This window comes from Eleutherodactylus coqui, chromosome 8 (assembly GCF_035609145.1).
Source record: "Eleutherodactylus coqui strain aEleCoq1 chromosome 8, aEleCoq1.hap1, whole genome shotgun sequence".
NCBI lineage: Eukaryota > Metazoa > Chordata > Amphibia > Anura > Eleutherodactylidae > Eleutherodactylus > Eleutherodactylus coqui.
This window is the reverse complement of record NC_089844.1, coordinates 31,593,965-31,609,961: the sequence shown is the minus strand read 5'-3', so window position 1 is coordinate 31,609,961 and position 15,997 is coordinate 31,593,965. Positions and strand designations below refer to the sequence as shown.

The window sequence follows — 15,997 nt, the reverse complement described above, 5'->3', positions numbered from 1 at the left end:
GAGAGGTCACCCGCCCCCGTGATCTCTCTTCATGCATACCCCGGCCCCGCAGGACGTAGCTGTACGACCGATAGCGGGAAGGGGTTAATATTTTTAGTATGTGTAGGAAGAAACCCACACAAACATGGGGAGAACATTCAAACTCCATGCAGATGTTGTCGTTGGTCAGACTTGAAGCGAGGACCACAGAGCTGCTAGGCAACAGTGCTAACCACTGAGCCACTGTGCTGCTTTTGGTAAAACTACTAGTGGTTAGAGATGAGCGAGCGTACTCGGAAAAGCACTACTCGCTCGAGTAATTAGCTTTATCCGAGTATCGCTGTGCTCGTCCCTGAAGATTCGGGTGCCGGCACGGAGCGGGGAGCTGCAGGGGAGAGCGGGGAGGAACGGAGGTAAGATCTTTCTCTCCCTCTCTCCCGCCCGCTCTCCCCTGCTCCCCGCTGCGACTCACCTGTCAGACGCAGCGGCACCCGAATCTTCAGGGATGAGCACAGCGATACTCGGATAAAGCAAATTACTCAAACGAGTGGTGCTTTTCCGAGTACGCTCGCTCATCTCTACTAGTGGTGCATCACATTATTTAACAGGTAAAAGCTAATACAATAACATTACATAATGACTATTTAAAAAAACACTTTAAAATGGTAAAATCCTACATTTTATTATGCAGTTTACTGTGATGGATACAGACACGTTGCAGTAACATATAGTACATTGTAACTCCTTTAACCCTTTCCAATCCAATTTGAATCCTGGTTTTCCTAGGGGGCTTACTCTTTTTCTGCCATTATATAACGGCACTATCTGCTGGCTAAAGCCAGTACTGCATGAGGTGACACGTTGGATAGGTTCCGACAGCAGAGAGGCGGGCAATATACAATAAGAGAACCCCGGCAGACCTCTTCCCACATCAGAGCTGTACAGCCTTAAATCATAATGTCTTCAGACGTCAGACAGTGGATTGGAAAGGGTTAATGCACCATTCACAAAATGAACAGTTGCTAAATTATTAAATATTTTCAAGTATTAGAATGTCAATGTATTGTATAGAAAAGTTGGGGAAAGCATGAAATATAAGGGACCTTTCACATGCGATGGAATATTCTGCAACAGCTTTGTGGAATATGCCCTCCTGCGGAATACTCAACACCAAAATCTGTACTGCTAACGTGTGGATTTTGATGCAGAATTAAAAATAGCGGAATTCTGCCAGCAATTGTGCATCAAACTCCGCAGTTGGCCTGCAGACTATGGTGCAGAATTCTAAAATGGCCTATTACACAATGCTGTTGTGGAATATTACGTTCCGGGTGCAAGATCCCTGAAAATGAGATTGCATATAAAGGGTTAACTAACAGCAATGGAATGCAGCTTGTTTAGTATTTCAGACTTACAGCTCCACCTGCTCCTTACCAATCTTAGGGCTTGTTCACATCAACGTTTCGGCTTTCCGTCTCTTTGTTATTTTTGGAGCAAAAACCCGAAGGTCTAATAAGACCTAGATATATCCCTGGTTTAGCAGCCCCTATAAGTATTGAGTCCGCTTGTATGCTAAACCAGTATGCTGTGACATCACTCCTGACTTGCCCAAAGTGTGTGGGCCTACGGGTAGCATAATCACAGTTGGCTCCATGTCTACACTACCTTCAGCTTGCTAGGCATAGCGCAGGTTTTTCCAGATCACTATGAGCCCCCAAACCCAGTGCACCCTCACATCTGCCAAGGTTGTGCATCTGCGCGGTTTTTAAGGTCTAATGCATATACTGTACATACATTCATATTATCTTATAGGCCTCTATTACACAGTTTTTTGTGGCATTTTAAAATAAATGTATAATGAATAGAGATGAGCGAGCACCAAAATGCTCGGGTGCTCGTTACTCGGGACGAAATTTCCGCGATGCTCGAGGGTTCGTTTCGAGTAACGAACCCCATTGAAGTCAATGGGCGACCCGAGCATTTTTGTATATCGCCGATGCTCGCTAAGGTTTTCGTTTGTGAAAATCTGGGCAATTCAAAACAGTGATGGGAACGACACAACAACAGATAGGGCAGGCGAGGGGCTACATGGTGGGCTGCATCTCAAGTTCCCAGGTCCCACTATTAAGCCACAATAGCGGCAAGAGTGCCCCCCCCCCCCTGTCAGCGTAAAGATCATTCTCCTCTGCCATAGCTGTAACAGCTGTGGCAGAGAAGAACGATGTTTGCCCATTGAATTCAATGGAGCCAGCAATACAGCAGGTTCCACTGAAAGCAATGGGCTGCCGGCGATCGCGGGATGAATTGTCGGGAAGGGGTTAAATATATAAGCCGTTCCCTGCAATTCATCCAGAAATGTGTTACAATAAAAATATATACCGGCGTATAAGACGACCCCCCAACTGTCACCTTATACGCCGAGAATACAGCAGAGCAAAGAATAAAAATCATTACTTACTTCTTCTGACATTCTGCGGCGCTCCTGCAGGCTGTTGCTCCCTCCTGGTCCACGGCAGAGTATTGCTTTCTGGACGCAGGGCTTGAAATCCCCGCCTCCAGAAACACAGCCAATCACAGCCATTCAATGACATCATTGTCATTGGCTGTGATTGGCTGAAGGCACGTGTGTTTCTGGAGGCGGAGATTTAAAGCCCTTCATAGAGAAATCAATGCTCTGCCGGGAACCAGGAGGGAGCAACAGCCTGCAGGAGCGCCGCAGAACGTCAGAAGAAGTAAGTAATGATTTTTATTCTTTGCTCCATCATTGTCATTGGCTGTGATTGGCTGAAGGCACGTGTGTTTTCTGGAGGCGGGGATTTCAAGCCCTGCGTCCAAAAAGCAATGCTCTGCCGGGGACCAGGAGGGAGCGACAGCCTGCAGCAGCGCCACAGACCGCCGGGGGATGTGAGTAATGAATTTTATTCTTTGCTCCGCTGTATTCCCGGTGTATAAGGTGACAGTTGGGGGGTCGTCTTATACGCCCCGTCGCCTTATACGCCGGTATATATTTTTATTGTAACACATTTCTGGATGAATTGCAGGGAACGGCTTATATATTTAACCCCTTCCCGACAATTCATCCCCGCGCACGCCGGCAGACCATTGCTTTCAGTGGAACCTGCTGTATTGCTGGCTCCATTGAATTCAATGGGCAAACATCGTTCTTTTCTGCCACAGCTGTTACAGCTGTGGCAGAGAAGAAGGATTTGTCTTCTATATGTTCTCAATAGGGTCGGCGCTGCTGCCGCCGGCCCCATTGAGCGCATATAGAGAAGATTTATGGCCTTAAGAAGGACCGTTGGGGTTCTTGAAACCTAAAATACTCCTAACACTCTCCCTATAGCAGCTCCACCAAGATACCACTTTCCCTGAACTAATCTCAGAATGCATCTGAGGCGAGCCGCGGGAGGGGCAGATTTCAATACTCGGGTGACACCTAATCTCGCCAGCCACTCACTGCAGGGGGGTGGTATAGGGCTTGAACGTTGCAGGGGGAAGTTGTAATGCCTTCCCTGTCTTTCTATTGGCCAGAAAAGCGCGCAAATTTCTCAGGGAAGAAAGTGAAAGTAACTCGAACATCACGTGGTACTCGTTACGAGTAACGAGCATCTCGAACACCCTAATACTCGAACGAGTATCAAGCTCGGACGAGTATGCTCGCTCATCTCTAATAATGAAAAAAAGTTTGGTACCGTGTTAGTCAGTAGAGCAAAATGTGATTGTTCCAGCAAGAAACTGTGTAAACACATCAAAAAGTCAATAGTTTACAGCTAGGCTCTCAGATACAAGTGGATCTACTCCAATCCAACATAAAGAGAGGAACATCTATACATCTTAAAAGGACATTTTTAAATCAGGGCTACCATCCCACCTCAAATGATGACCAAATCAGCAGAGCCACCAGGATACCCAGAAATCACCAGAGCCACCAGGATAGCCAGAAATCAACTGCTCCGATACACAGAGAAGGAAGGAAACTGTTGTGTACCTCCACTAGTGACCTACAATTCACAGCTAGAGCTACTTAGGAAAACCACAAAAAAACTTCATCATGCTCTACACAAGGATGATCGTTTGAAAACCATATTCCTGGACCCTCCCCTTCTGTGGTACAGACAACCCCCAAATTTAAGGAACTTTATAGTCAGGAGTGCATTGCCCTCTGATACACAAAAATGAACTTATCCCTGCAATGTAAGGAGCTGCAAGACCTGCTGACATGTACTGACTGAGGACAGGATACAAATCCCCAACACAAAGCAGGACTATGAGGTCCCTGGGACATTCACAAGTTCTACATCTGATCCTATGTAGATCCTGATCCTGTGCAGTAAATGTCCTGTTAGGGGCCTTTATGTTGTAGAAACAGGACAAAAACTGAAAGCAAGGATGAGATCTCATCGCCACACAATTAAAGAAAGAAAGAAAGACAGAATTCCCTGCGGCCGAGCACTTTTCCAGTCACAGACACGACATAGAAGATATGAAAGTTATGATACTGAAAGGCAATTTCAAGTCACAAAGCCATAGAAGAATTTGGGAATATAAATTTATAACAACTTTTGACACTTTCAATGGAAGGTTAAATTCTTCACGAGGATTCATGTGTGAATGGGAAGTATGAGAAATCTGTAGCACAGATAACACTGCTGACCTGGTGACCCCCTAACACTAATTCAGGGACCATAAAACCTTCACTCCCCTATCAGTGACTATGTAAAGATGTGTGTATTTCTGTGGTAGTATTCTTTTAAGTGCAAATATTCACATCCATGTCTGTGCCTTGTCATAAGTATGTGTGTATAATTATGCCTGCCACTTCAGATCCATTTCATTTAAGCCTGAAGAACAACCCTGCGTTGGTTCGAAAGCTCGCTATAACATCATGTATTTGTTAGCCATTAAAAGGTATTATATCTACAGGATTACGTGGTTTCTCTTGCTGGGAACAATCACTGAATACACGTAAAACACCTGAAGTTTGAGGCTTTTGTAAATAGTATTTTAGTGAGGTTTTTGAAAAGTCTAAGGGGAAAACTGAAAAAATGCCATACCTTCAGATTGCTCCAGAGAGACTTCAGGACTATTTCACTGGCACATTGAATTGCTTCTTGGTTACCTGAACATCTGGTTAAATCGTTGAAGGTTGCTATCTCTTGCTACTGAGGAGCGGAAATGATCTTCAACTGCATTGTTACTCCTTCCTAACAGATAACTGAATTGATATCTGTTACCTTTATATGACTGATTAGGAAGTTATAGAGTACCAGGGTTTCTGGTGGCACAATGCACCACACAGCTCTGCTACATGCACATCACACGCACAGCTCTGCTACATACATTGTTCATCCCATACAACAGGGATCAGAAGCTGCACAGCACTGGAGATGAAGGACCTGTGATGAAGTCACCGTCCTGCTCCGCCCCAGATCACATGCTGTGACGCTCATCCTGAGTGAATGACTTACATACTCCAGCCCTGATCACATGACAGTGATTAGCAGCCTTAGTTGCTAATGAACACCTAGCCGGACAGCAGTTATGTGCGTACAGGACCTATGAGGATGTCATCGTCATGATCAGGGGTGGAGCATGTAACTCCCTCACTGGGGATGAAGCATCTTTGATGATGTCACTGTCATGTGATTAGGGGTGGAGCATGGAAGTAACTCACAAACCCACTCACGCACAGATGGACAGGTTCTCCTTAGTATATTGATATACAGGATATAATGCCCGTGTTCACACATGGTGCAAATGCTGCAGACTTTCCACTGCAGGAATTCTACAGCATTTACAATACAAGGGATGTGGAGGAGATTTAAAAACCTCCTTCCCATGGTTCAGAAATTTTTGGCAACAAATCCGCAGCTTTCTAAATCTGCAGTATGTCTATTTTTGCTGTGGATTTCAGGCCTTGAATCTGCAGCATTTCCACAATTAAAAATTTGCCCCTTACAATATGCAGAGACTAGAACCCATTAATTTCAATGGATTCGTTCTCAATTCTGTATTTTACGCGCGTGAAAAAAAATAGGACCTGCTCTATTTTCTTGCATATTTGTGCACCAAGGATGCCATAGAAGTCTATAGGAGTTGCACATAGCTGTGCTACTTGGTACATCCATTATGATCCCACACATCACATGCAGCTGTACTATATGCATCCAGATTCACATACATCACACACGCACAATTGTGGTACATCCATGCTGTTTTCCAGATATCACCAGCTCAGCAGACATCTGGATACATTGATCAACCACTAGTCATGTGATCCATGGCTCCACCCACAAATGGTGACATCATCACAGGTCTTGTTGGCTGCTGTCAGCTTAGCCAGTACACAGTACTTTCTACCAAACTGCACTATGGCTCCTCCCACAGCAGTGGCATCACTGCAGGTCCTTCAGCCCACCGGATGTCTTTTACCAAACTGCACAATGGCTCCTCCCACAGCAGTGACATCACCGCAGGTCTTTCAGTCCACCGGATCTCTGTGGTGGTGGGAGGTTGATGTCTTCTGTCAGGACCGCTGAGTTGTGTCTGTGATTATGGCTGTGGTGCATTCTCATTTTGTTATTTTTGTCCTCCCCTTCCAAGAGCCGAAACTTTGGTGTTCTTCTGTTGGTCAGGCACTGTGTTTTATATATGTTGTAGGACCTGTGATGTCATCACCATGGGGCGGAGCGATGACATCACCAGGGGTGGAGCATGAGAAGCACTCACACACAAACATACATACTCATGGTCAAGTGGTCGTTAGTAGTTTGAATAGCCTTTTAAATCATGGCGGGGTGAATGTGAGAAAAAATGCCAGTAAAAAAGCCTGTTTCATATTTCAGTATTAGCATTTTAATGCCACTCTACCAAAATGCAAAAAAAGTATTGTTTCTATAAAAAAAAGGCTGTGTGTGAAACCAGGCACAAACTTCCTTCAGCCACAGTCTTTATTTCTGGTATTTAAAAGAAAAAAAGCTGAAAAAATTGCACAAATCTTGTGCGAATATGAACCCCATTCTTTTGAATGGAGTCATATACACATCGCTGCATGTCCTATCTCTGCGATCCTCGGAGCGCATCGCCCATTGAGTTCAATGAGACCTTCTATGCGTCGCCTGGCTCTTGTAGGCCGTGCAATATGAGGTTTCCTATTAAAAACAATAGGAAACACAATTGATCCTCTATCGCACGTGAAACTTGCGTGAGAGGTCGGAATTTCACAGATTCGATGCGAGGCGTTTTGCCTGAGAATCGCCTTGCATCTGTGGGTAAAACACAGATCGCCACGGATGATATTGGGATGAGTTTCTCAGCCCGTTATCGCGCTTGCCCGCATGTAGCCCTACTTATGACAGATCATTTTACTCCGTGTTTGTCTGTTTCTTTGTAGAATGCTGTAAAGGCAGTTCTGTGGGCAGCCTCATAATGGGCCCTGATGGGGAGATTGTGTGCCTCTCTCTGATGGGAGCAACGCGGGACGCTGACATTCCCATTCGCTTCGATTTCATTCCTGAGTTAGAAGAAGGAGGTAACACTTATTGTAAAATATGGGTGGATATGGCCTTATTCTTTTAGGCAACCCCTTTTTAAAAGGAAGTCGTAATGATCAATTAATCACCGTGGGTTGTTCAGTTTGAGGACTAATGGATTCCGATTACTACGCAACAAGTTTAGATAATATATGTTTGCTTCTTCTATGATCTAATACAGTGTGGGCCGCGGAAGAGTAACCCTGACCCCAGCACCACACTCTTATGGAAGCTGTCTAAAAGAAAATCTCTGTCGTTGCCCATAGCAACCAATCACAGTGCTGCTTTCATTCCTCATACTGCTGAGGTAAAATTAAAGCTGCTTTTGATTGGTTGTTATTTCTTATATTGCTGAGCTAAAATAAAAGCTGTGCTGTGATTGGTTGCTAAAGCTCAGCTTGTGGCCCATAGCAACCAATCACAACGCAGCTTTCATTTCTTATACTGCTAAGGTAAAATGAAAGCTGTGATTGGTTGCTATGGGCAACAAGGACAGATTTTCATTTAGACAGCTTCCATAAGAGTGTCCTGTGGGCTATTTTTCCATGTCCCACCCTGTAAAAAAATGTCTACTTCTATAATAAGCAGTATGTATCTGTAATACAACGGGCGGCCCTTTTGTTCTGCAAGGCCTAAGAGGTTATATAAAACATCCCTTTTTGCACGCCCTGCTCTCTGACACCCGGGGTCCCTAATCTGTTATTGTCCTTTATGAAGAAAGACGCGTTAATAAGAGAAGGCCTTGTTTTGGGGGCCGCTGACAAGCACAGATGTGATAACATGTGTGTTCCATTTATAATACTACTCTGGTGGGCTGCGACGGCCCATCCTGTAGCGGCGGTACACTAACCAGGTTAACCCTTTGTTATATCAGCAGAATAGCTGATGTTAGTAAGATGTATTTCTGGCCATCTATAAACCGTTGAGCAGCCATCTTGTATACAGCGGGCAGGTTGTCACCCACAGCGTATACATAACCTTTATATATTGGTGGGATGAAGGACCATACAGACAGCCAACCGGAAGGCGTAATATTAGTAGGGCAGACTGATTTATGGGCAGTGAAGAAAGGGTTGGGCAGTGAAGTTCGTTAGACATTGATGGGTCGCAGTGGGTTCTTATTAGTGATGGCTGAGCCACAGGGGAGAGGGCTGTTTAAATCTCTCCATAGATTTCCAGTGGTTAGACAGGCCAGAGCGGCGGCGGCTCCTCCTCCCTTCCCTTCATGCTTTTCACTTCGCCGCCATCCACCCCCTGGTTTTGCCCCTTCTACTCATGGCTCCAGACTAAATCAATATGCAGGCTTGACTCCATCACACTGATTGTCAGGAAGAAAAACAAATCTGTCTGACAAAGGTCCCAGCAGAGAGCAAAGAACACACAGTAGGTGAATGTCAGACAGATGTCCAGCAGGAAAACCTCAAAAGGAAAATATCCAAGGCGCTCGGCTAATATTAAAGGATTTTACGTTTTTTCAGATATGTTTTTAATGTGTATTTTTGTCTGTTTGAACTTAAGATGTCGTTTGGTCTATTTTATGATCTTATTAACGCAGGGATGCAAATTATGGAATCTGATTTAGGGTGCTTTCACACAGAACGATTATCGTTGATATTCTTGCTAGATTGTGGTAATCGTTTAGTGTAAGGCTGGGTTCACACAGGACGGAATTGCCTCGGAATTTCCGTGCAGACTTTCCGCACAGAAATTCCGTCTGTAATCTAAAGCCTGGGACTAAGCAGCAATTTTGCAAAAATCTCGTCCACGCGCTGCGGACAGTACGCTGCGGCCATGCAGTGCTGAAACTGACATGCTGTGCGGAATTCAAAGTCGTGGCATGTCAATTGTAGCGCCATTTCTGTTGCAGTCTCTCTTCTCTCTGTTGGGGAGAGATGGGTGCAGCAGAATTAGCCGCTTAAAAACCCACGCCAAAACCTGCAGGACTTCAGCTGCAGAAATCTTGCCGAATTTCCGTTCGGTCCCGCTGTGGACACTCCACAAGATTTCCGTCTCGTTCGAACCCAGCCTAAATGCTTGTAGCAACTGAACAATGAATGATAATTCATTGGCTTATCATTCGTCATTCAGTTTAGGGTAAATGCAGACGTCCGGGTCGGATTTCGACTGTGATATTCTCGCAGCGGGATGCAACCCGAGCCCCTGCATTGACCTTTTGCTTACCCGTCCGGCGTCTTCTCTCTCTGCTCTGTGATGTGCCGCCTCGCGCACAGCCGCACATGCGCAGTGCAGAGCCGGTGTGTCAACGATGATGCGGCAGTACGAGGCTCACACTGAAATAGAACATGCCGTGATTTTGTCACCGTGCGAGTTTGCACGCTGTCAAATCGTGGCTGGCTGCATAGTATTGCATAAACTAATACAATCCTATGGCAGAGTGCAATGGCGGAAATTCTGAGCGAAATTTCGCCGCGGAATTCCCGCTCGTGTGCATTCAGACTTATGCAGGCAGGAAAACCAAACTAGGCCCTTTCACACGACTGTGATTTTGACACATATTACGCACACGACGCACAGACGGTGAATGGAGTCAATGACAGTACATGTACTTTTACCGATCCGTGCACATTAGCGTGTAAACACTGACTGTAGATACGCGTGTGAAAAAGATCACAGCATGCTCTATTTCACCGTATGTCATGCAGTGATAGCCTGGTTCTTCTCTATGGGTAGTGTGTGCAGCACTGTCCATACACAATACATTGTGTACGGGCGACGATACATACGCAACTCCGCTATGAGACAGAGCAGGGAATTTAAAAAAAAAAGACAATAGTCACACTGTATACATGAGATACGCTGTCATGCGCAGGGCACTTGCTACCATACTCGGCGATATCCGGCTCTCCGCTGGCTCACACTGACCGGTAAGACACTGCGTGACCCACACAGAGTTTTGCACATACAGTTCTATGAATGAGCTCTTAAGGTCCTTTTACACAGGACGATTTTCGGGCACAGAAGTGACAGTCATCCCAATGATCATAGCGCCTGTCATTTACATAGGAGCAATGATTGCTCAGTGAATGGAGGCAAAGAGGGCCAAAGACCTCTTCTCTCAGCCCGTCTCCATTGACAGTAAACAGGCAGTCTTTCAGAGATTAAAGACTTCCTGTTCACATGGGCCGACCATCATGTTATTTTTATGTCTGCCCGATCTGAACAGCAAACAATAAGCGAACGAATTATCATTCATTGTTCAGATCGTGTAAGCCAGTGGTTCCCAAACTGTGCTCCGCGGAGCCCTAAGGGCTTCGTGACGACAGTCAGGGGTCCGACCAAGGGTCTGTGGTGGAAAACCTATGGCAAATGTGTTGACGGCTTCTGACCACTGTAGTGATTACTGGAGGGGTTCTGCAGCTCCCTGCTGGTAATCATGCAGCGACGCTGAGCCCGGTGCACACTATGACATCAATGTTCACCCGGGATCCTCCTCCCCTGAGTCCTCTCCTCCTTCGTTCTGGCTATTATTATTGAGGGGGTTAATTTTACTGTGGGGGTTGATATTATTACTGTGTAGGTTCTTATTATTTCTATGGGGGTTAATATTACTGAGGGGCTTAATATTATTACTGTGCGACTATGGGGTTACTATTACTAATGAGGCTTATGTGGGGTTATTATTACTACTGGGGGTTACTATTACTACTGAGGCCACTGTGGGGGTCACTATTACTACTTGGGCTACTGGGGCCACTGTGGGGAGTCACTATTACCACTGGAGCCACTGTTGGGGTTGCTATTACCACTGGGGCCACTGTGGGGGGTCACTATTACTACTGAGGCCACTGTGGGGGTCACTATTACTACTGGGGCGACTGTGGGGGTCACTAATACTACTGGGGCTAATATGGGGGAGTCACTATGTAGGTTTTACAAAAAATCCTAATATTTTGCATTTTTTACATTGGCCACTGAGACTCACAATAGGCTGATACTTCCTGCTTTGTACAAATCACTTTTCAGCAGTCATCTCACTATCACTACAAGCAGGATTACAATGTAAGGTAACACCTATGTATAGATGTGAAGATTCACCATTTGTTCTGATCAATCAGAGCCTAGACATTCTCAGACCTTAAGGTGAGTTGAGGGTTAATTGGGAAAAAAATAGTGTAATCAGTGTTACATGAATGATGTCACTTCAGTGTGCTTTTCATGAAGACTGTGCTCCATTATAAGCATGTCTTATCTGTGTGACTTTTAGATTGCCTTCCAGTGGAATCCACAGATCAGGAAGAACAATGGTCCTTCAGTCAGCAGGATGCTGAGAAAGGTAAGACATCCTGCAGTGTGCAGATAATTGGGTATCAGGGAAGAAGTTTCAGTAACTGATAATCAATGGGGCTGCCACAATAGACATGTTGTTTATTAGTACACTAGCATTAGATAACACTGCCATTCCCTCCTACAGTAGTAGCCATTATAGTTGCCCTTACTGTATTAATAGTAAAATAACAGCTTCCGATGTCGGAAGACGTGCAGCAGGGTAATCTTTCTGTATATTACTGACTGCTCTGTTGTTGGGGGCCTCTCCAGCATGTCCCATACCGCAGTACTGGCTCTAGCCAGCAGGTGGCACTATCATGAAATGGCAGAAAGAGAAGGCCCCCTAGGAAACCTTGAATCCAAAATTGGATTGCAAAGGGTTAATAGAGCGGATACATATTCCATAGTGCTGTACAGAGATCGCCATCGCTGCCATTCACTCCCTGTCCACATTAGGGCTCACAATCTAAATCTTTCCTTACTGAGAAAAGAAAGTTGATGTGTATATGCCATGTGTAAATGTCATTAAAGAGTAACTCCATTGAAAACTTTTCTGTACACACATGAGGTAACTGATCATTGTACACTTAATCATTGGTAACCATTAAATTTTTGGTTTTTTAAGTTTCATACCCGTGCACTAATCCTCCGAATTTTCCCCCAAAAAGTCATGCACCCACTTCTGCGTTAATTAATGACTTAAAGTAATGCTTATCTATCTTTATGCCTATCTATATAGCCGCCTTTTAATCAAAATGCACATTCTTGTGATAACTTGTGAGATCGCATGTTCTGAGACTCTCTGATGTAATGAAGATTGCTAGGAGGACGACACTTAGAGGTGGTTGGCTGACTTGGAATCATGCAGTTGTATAGGGGGGTTTTCAGAAAACTTTTTAATGGGTTCCAACGGGAGGCTATGGAGATATTAATTAGAAAGGATACTGAAGTATAAGGTGATAGATCCTCTTTGACCTTTAAGGCTCATTTACACTGGACGAATGTCGGGCAAACGATTTCCGACACTCCCCCTGGCACATACGTGCTCCTGTTCTGATGTACAGGAGCGAGTATCGCAGGCTCGCTCACAGAGCGGCCAGCAGAGGGCTGCCAAAGAGAACTCTCCTCCAGCCACCCCAGCCCCCTGCTGGCCGCTCTATGAGCGAGCCAGCAATACTCGCTCCTATGTAACAGCATGAGAGCGAGTATATGCGGGGACAAGTGGCGGGCATTGTTTGCCCAATATTCGTCCAGTGTAAATGGGCATTAACTCTTCTCTACCTTCTCACCTCTCCCAAAGGTTGCCACAGCTCCCAAATATTTGAATTCCTTCACTATTTGTAATTGTCTATGTTCTAATGAATAGTCCACCGGCAAGGAATCTGAAGGAAGAATCCCATATTTCCCAAGTTAATAGTAAAGGCCCCTTTTCACAGAACGATGATCGCTCATAATTCGCTTAAACGACAGTTTGAGTGACAGTTTTGAGCGATCATCTTTGCATAACTCTAAGTAGATAATTAGCTACTAAAGAGTTAATGCAGGCGCAGTGGGATACTGCCGCGATAGCTCCGAGAACAATGCAGCTGTTTTGTATATGCAAACAGCTGCTTTGTTCTCGGCACTTTCAGCTGGTGTCCTGCTGAGAACTGCCAGTAGGATACCAGCTGAAAGAATGCGATCAGCACTGCCCGCTGAGATATCAGCGTGTGCCGCTGATAAGGCTCATTTTTAGCTTGAGCGAACAGTGCATGAAAAGTGCACGATGGCTGCGTGCTTAGATGCAACGGTTCTCGCTCAAAAGTTGGCTTTTGAGCGAATTTTGAGCGATAATCGTTGCGTCTACATGGGCCTTAAGACCCAACATCTTATCAAATATATTACAAAAGAACATAATAGGGCTCATTAATCCACTCCTATTCCCCCGTATACAACAACAGATCATTTGTATACAAATTGCAATCCAACTAGATCAGGTGATTGCCTTATCAAACCAGCGCTCTTTCATCATTCAGTTCATGCATGCACAAAAACTGAACAACCATCCGGTCCAGGTAAACAGGCAGTCGCTCATCTATAAACAACTGCCTGTTTACTATGAATGGAGGCGGGCAGCCGGAACAATCCCCAGACTTAAGGGCCTTAAGTCACATATTGTAAATCCACAAACTGTACAAACAGTACAATCATCAGAAAAGAATGAATCACTGTGAGAATGGTGCAGAATACTTTTTCTTGGACATTGCACACGGACACTATATCAACATACATTGGCATATGTCTTGCCATACATTAAGTATGACTGTTTTAAATAGTCAAGTGTAAACCCCGGTATGTTAACTTGGTCATAACAACAGTAAGTATCACATCTAAGAATTATTAGAAAATTGGTTTGGCAGTGTGGTTCAATAGTTACACATATCTGCATGTATGTAAGAAAAGAAAGAGTGCAGAGAAGAAAAATTTGTAAATAATAGCGGGACTTCCTGTCATAACAGCACTTCATATTCTCTTCTACCTCCCACCCATCTGGGCCATGTTTGTCTGCTTCTTTAAGACTGCCTTCACATCTACAGTGGGGATTCCGTTTTTCTACTTCATCTGGGGAGCAGGAAAGGGGAATCCCCAAGCCGATTGGCTCCGTCTTACGCCTCAACCAAACAGTGCAGAATGAACCCCATTGGCTCAACATGTGCTGCATGCCGATTTTGTACCGGATCTGTGACACCTCTAATCGAAGGTTCCAACGCAGATCTGAACCCAGCCTTATAAATACTAGTAATTGTAAATAATCCAAATGTAGTAAAGTCAGCCAGAATTATGCATCGTTTTATTTCTTCCTTTTTCTGTGTATATAAGTATTAGATTTGTCAGAAAGCAAATTATATATGTCTTCAGCATTTTATAGGGGGAGGAATGAGCAATGAACATTGTATTGTAGCTGTTTCTTGAATGACTCAAGGTCGGAGTATCAGCGAGCGTTGAGCACCGAGACAATGAGCTGAGAGAAAGACGTGTAGAGAGCATGCTCAGACAGTCCCAAATCAAGAGGATTGTTATGGTGCCCCTGTGGTTGTAACAGTGCGTAACTAAATTTAAAAAAAGGCAAATTCCTTTGGATGTCTGGAAACAATACGGCAGATGGTAACCCTGACATCAGAGATCAGCGTTTCATCCCTGTTTTTCAGGACAGATTTTTAGCGCATGTTGAAGTGATTAGAGATCTCTTTCCAGCAATAACTATTTGGTCCTCATTGCAGCAATCCTTCCAGGGTTTGTTGGCTTCAGCATAATACTTCAACTCTGTCACTCGACTTCAAAGTTGGGTTACTGAATTTCTGTAAAATGGCGCATTTACCTCCTGGACTCAAATAACTTATATCGTAGTAGAGCGCATACCCCTCTAACAATATAAAGAAGAAGGCTGAGATAAAAATACCCATGACGGCCCCATGTCCACGGGCGGATGTTTGCTGCGGAATCTGGAGCGGGCGTTCCGCAGCAATAACCCTCCCTAGCATGCTATGGAAAAAGGATTTTTCATGTACACGAGCGGAAACCAATTGCAGTTTCGGCTCACGGACGAAGAATCGCATTTTTCTCTTGTTCCTGTATGGACAGCTTCCATTGACTTGACGGACGGGCCGCAGATTCTGCATGAAGAGCAAGAAATTTAAAACTGTACTGACCATGTCTGATGGCGAGCCGTGTGGACCATCCGCAGTATAGAGAAAGAAAGATGATGTCAGGTACGTGCGGATGCTGCTGCCAGCAGGGTCGGATTCTGCTGTGTGCTCCCACATGCGGAATCCGAATTGCCCGTGGAAACTAGGTCCTAATCTAGCTTACCAAAATTCACCATTGGTACAGTAGACTGATTTAGGTCTCCTGCACACGGGCTGATGTTTGCGCGGGTGTCTACATCGTGGGAACGCAGCATGGTATGGGAAATCGATTTTTCCTGCACACTTTTGGTTTCCGCAAGTGGAGGAAAATTTGCAGCATGCTCCATTTTTCTCTTGTTCCTGTATGGACAGCTTCCATTGACTTGGCGGACAGGCCGCAGATTCTGCATGAAGAGCAAGAAATTTAAAACTGTACTGACCATGTCTGATGGCGAGCCGTGTGGACCATCCGCAGTATAGAGAAAGAAAGGTACGTGCGGTGTCAGGTATGTGCGGATGCTGCTGCCAGCAGGG

At 45.0% G+C, this 15,997-nt stretch overlaps 1 protein-coding gene across 3 annotated transcripts in view; it reads left to right on the top strand.

Moving 5' to 3' along the window:
• The window catches only part of KIAA2012 (KIAA2012 ortholog), a 159,486-nt gene that overhangs the window by 90,257 nt on the left and 53,232 nt on the right, over positions 1 to 15,997 (top strand). For all 3 annotated transcript variants that reach the window (XM_066575419.1, XM_066575418.1, XM_066575417.1), the window contains exons 11-12: positions 7,373 to 7,510; positions 11,737 to 11,805. In XM_066575419.1, coding sequence (XP_066431516.1) covers positions 7,373 to 7,510; positions 11,737 to 11,805 — 207 coding nt within the window. The remainder of the gene's footprint in view (positions 1 to 7,372; positions 7,511 to 11,736; positions 11,806 to 15,997) is intronic.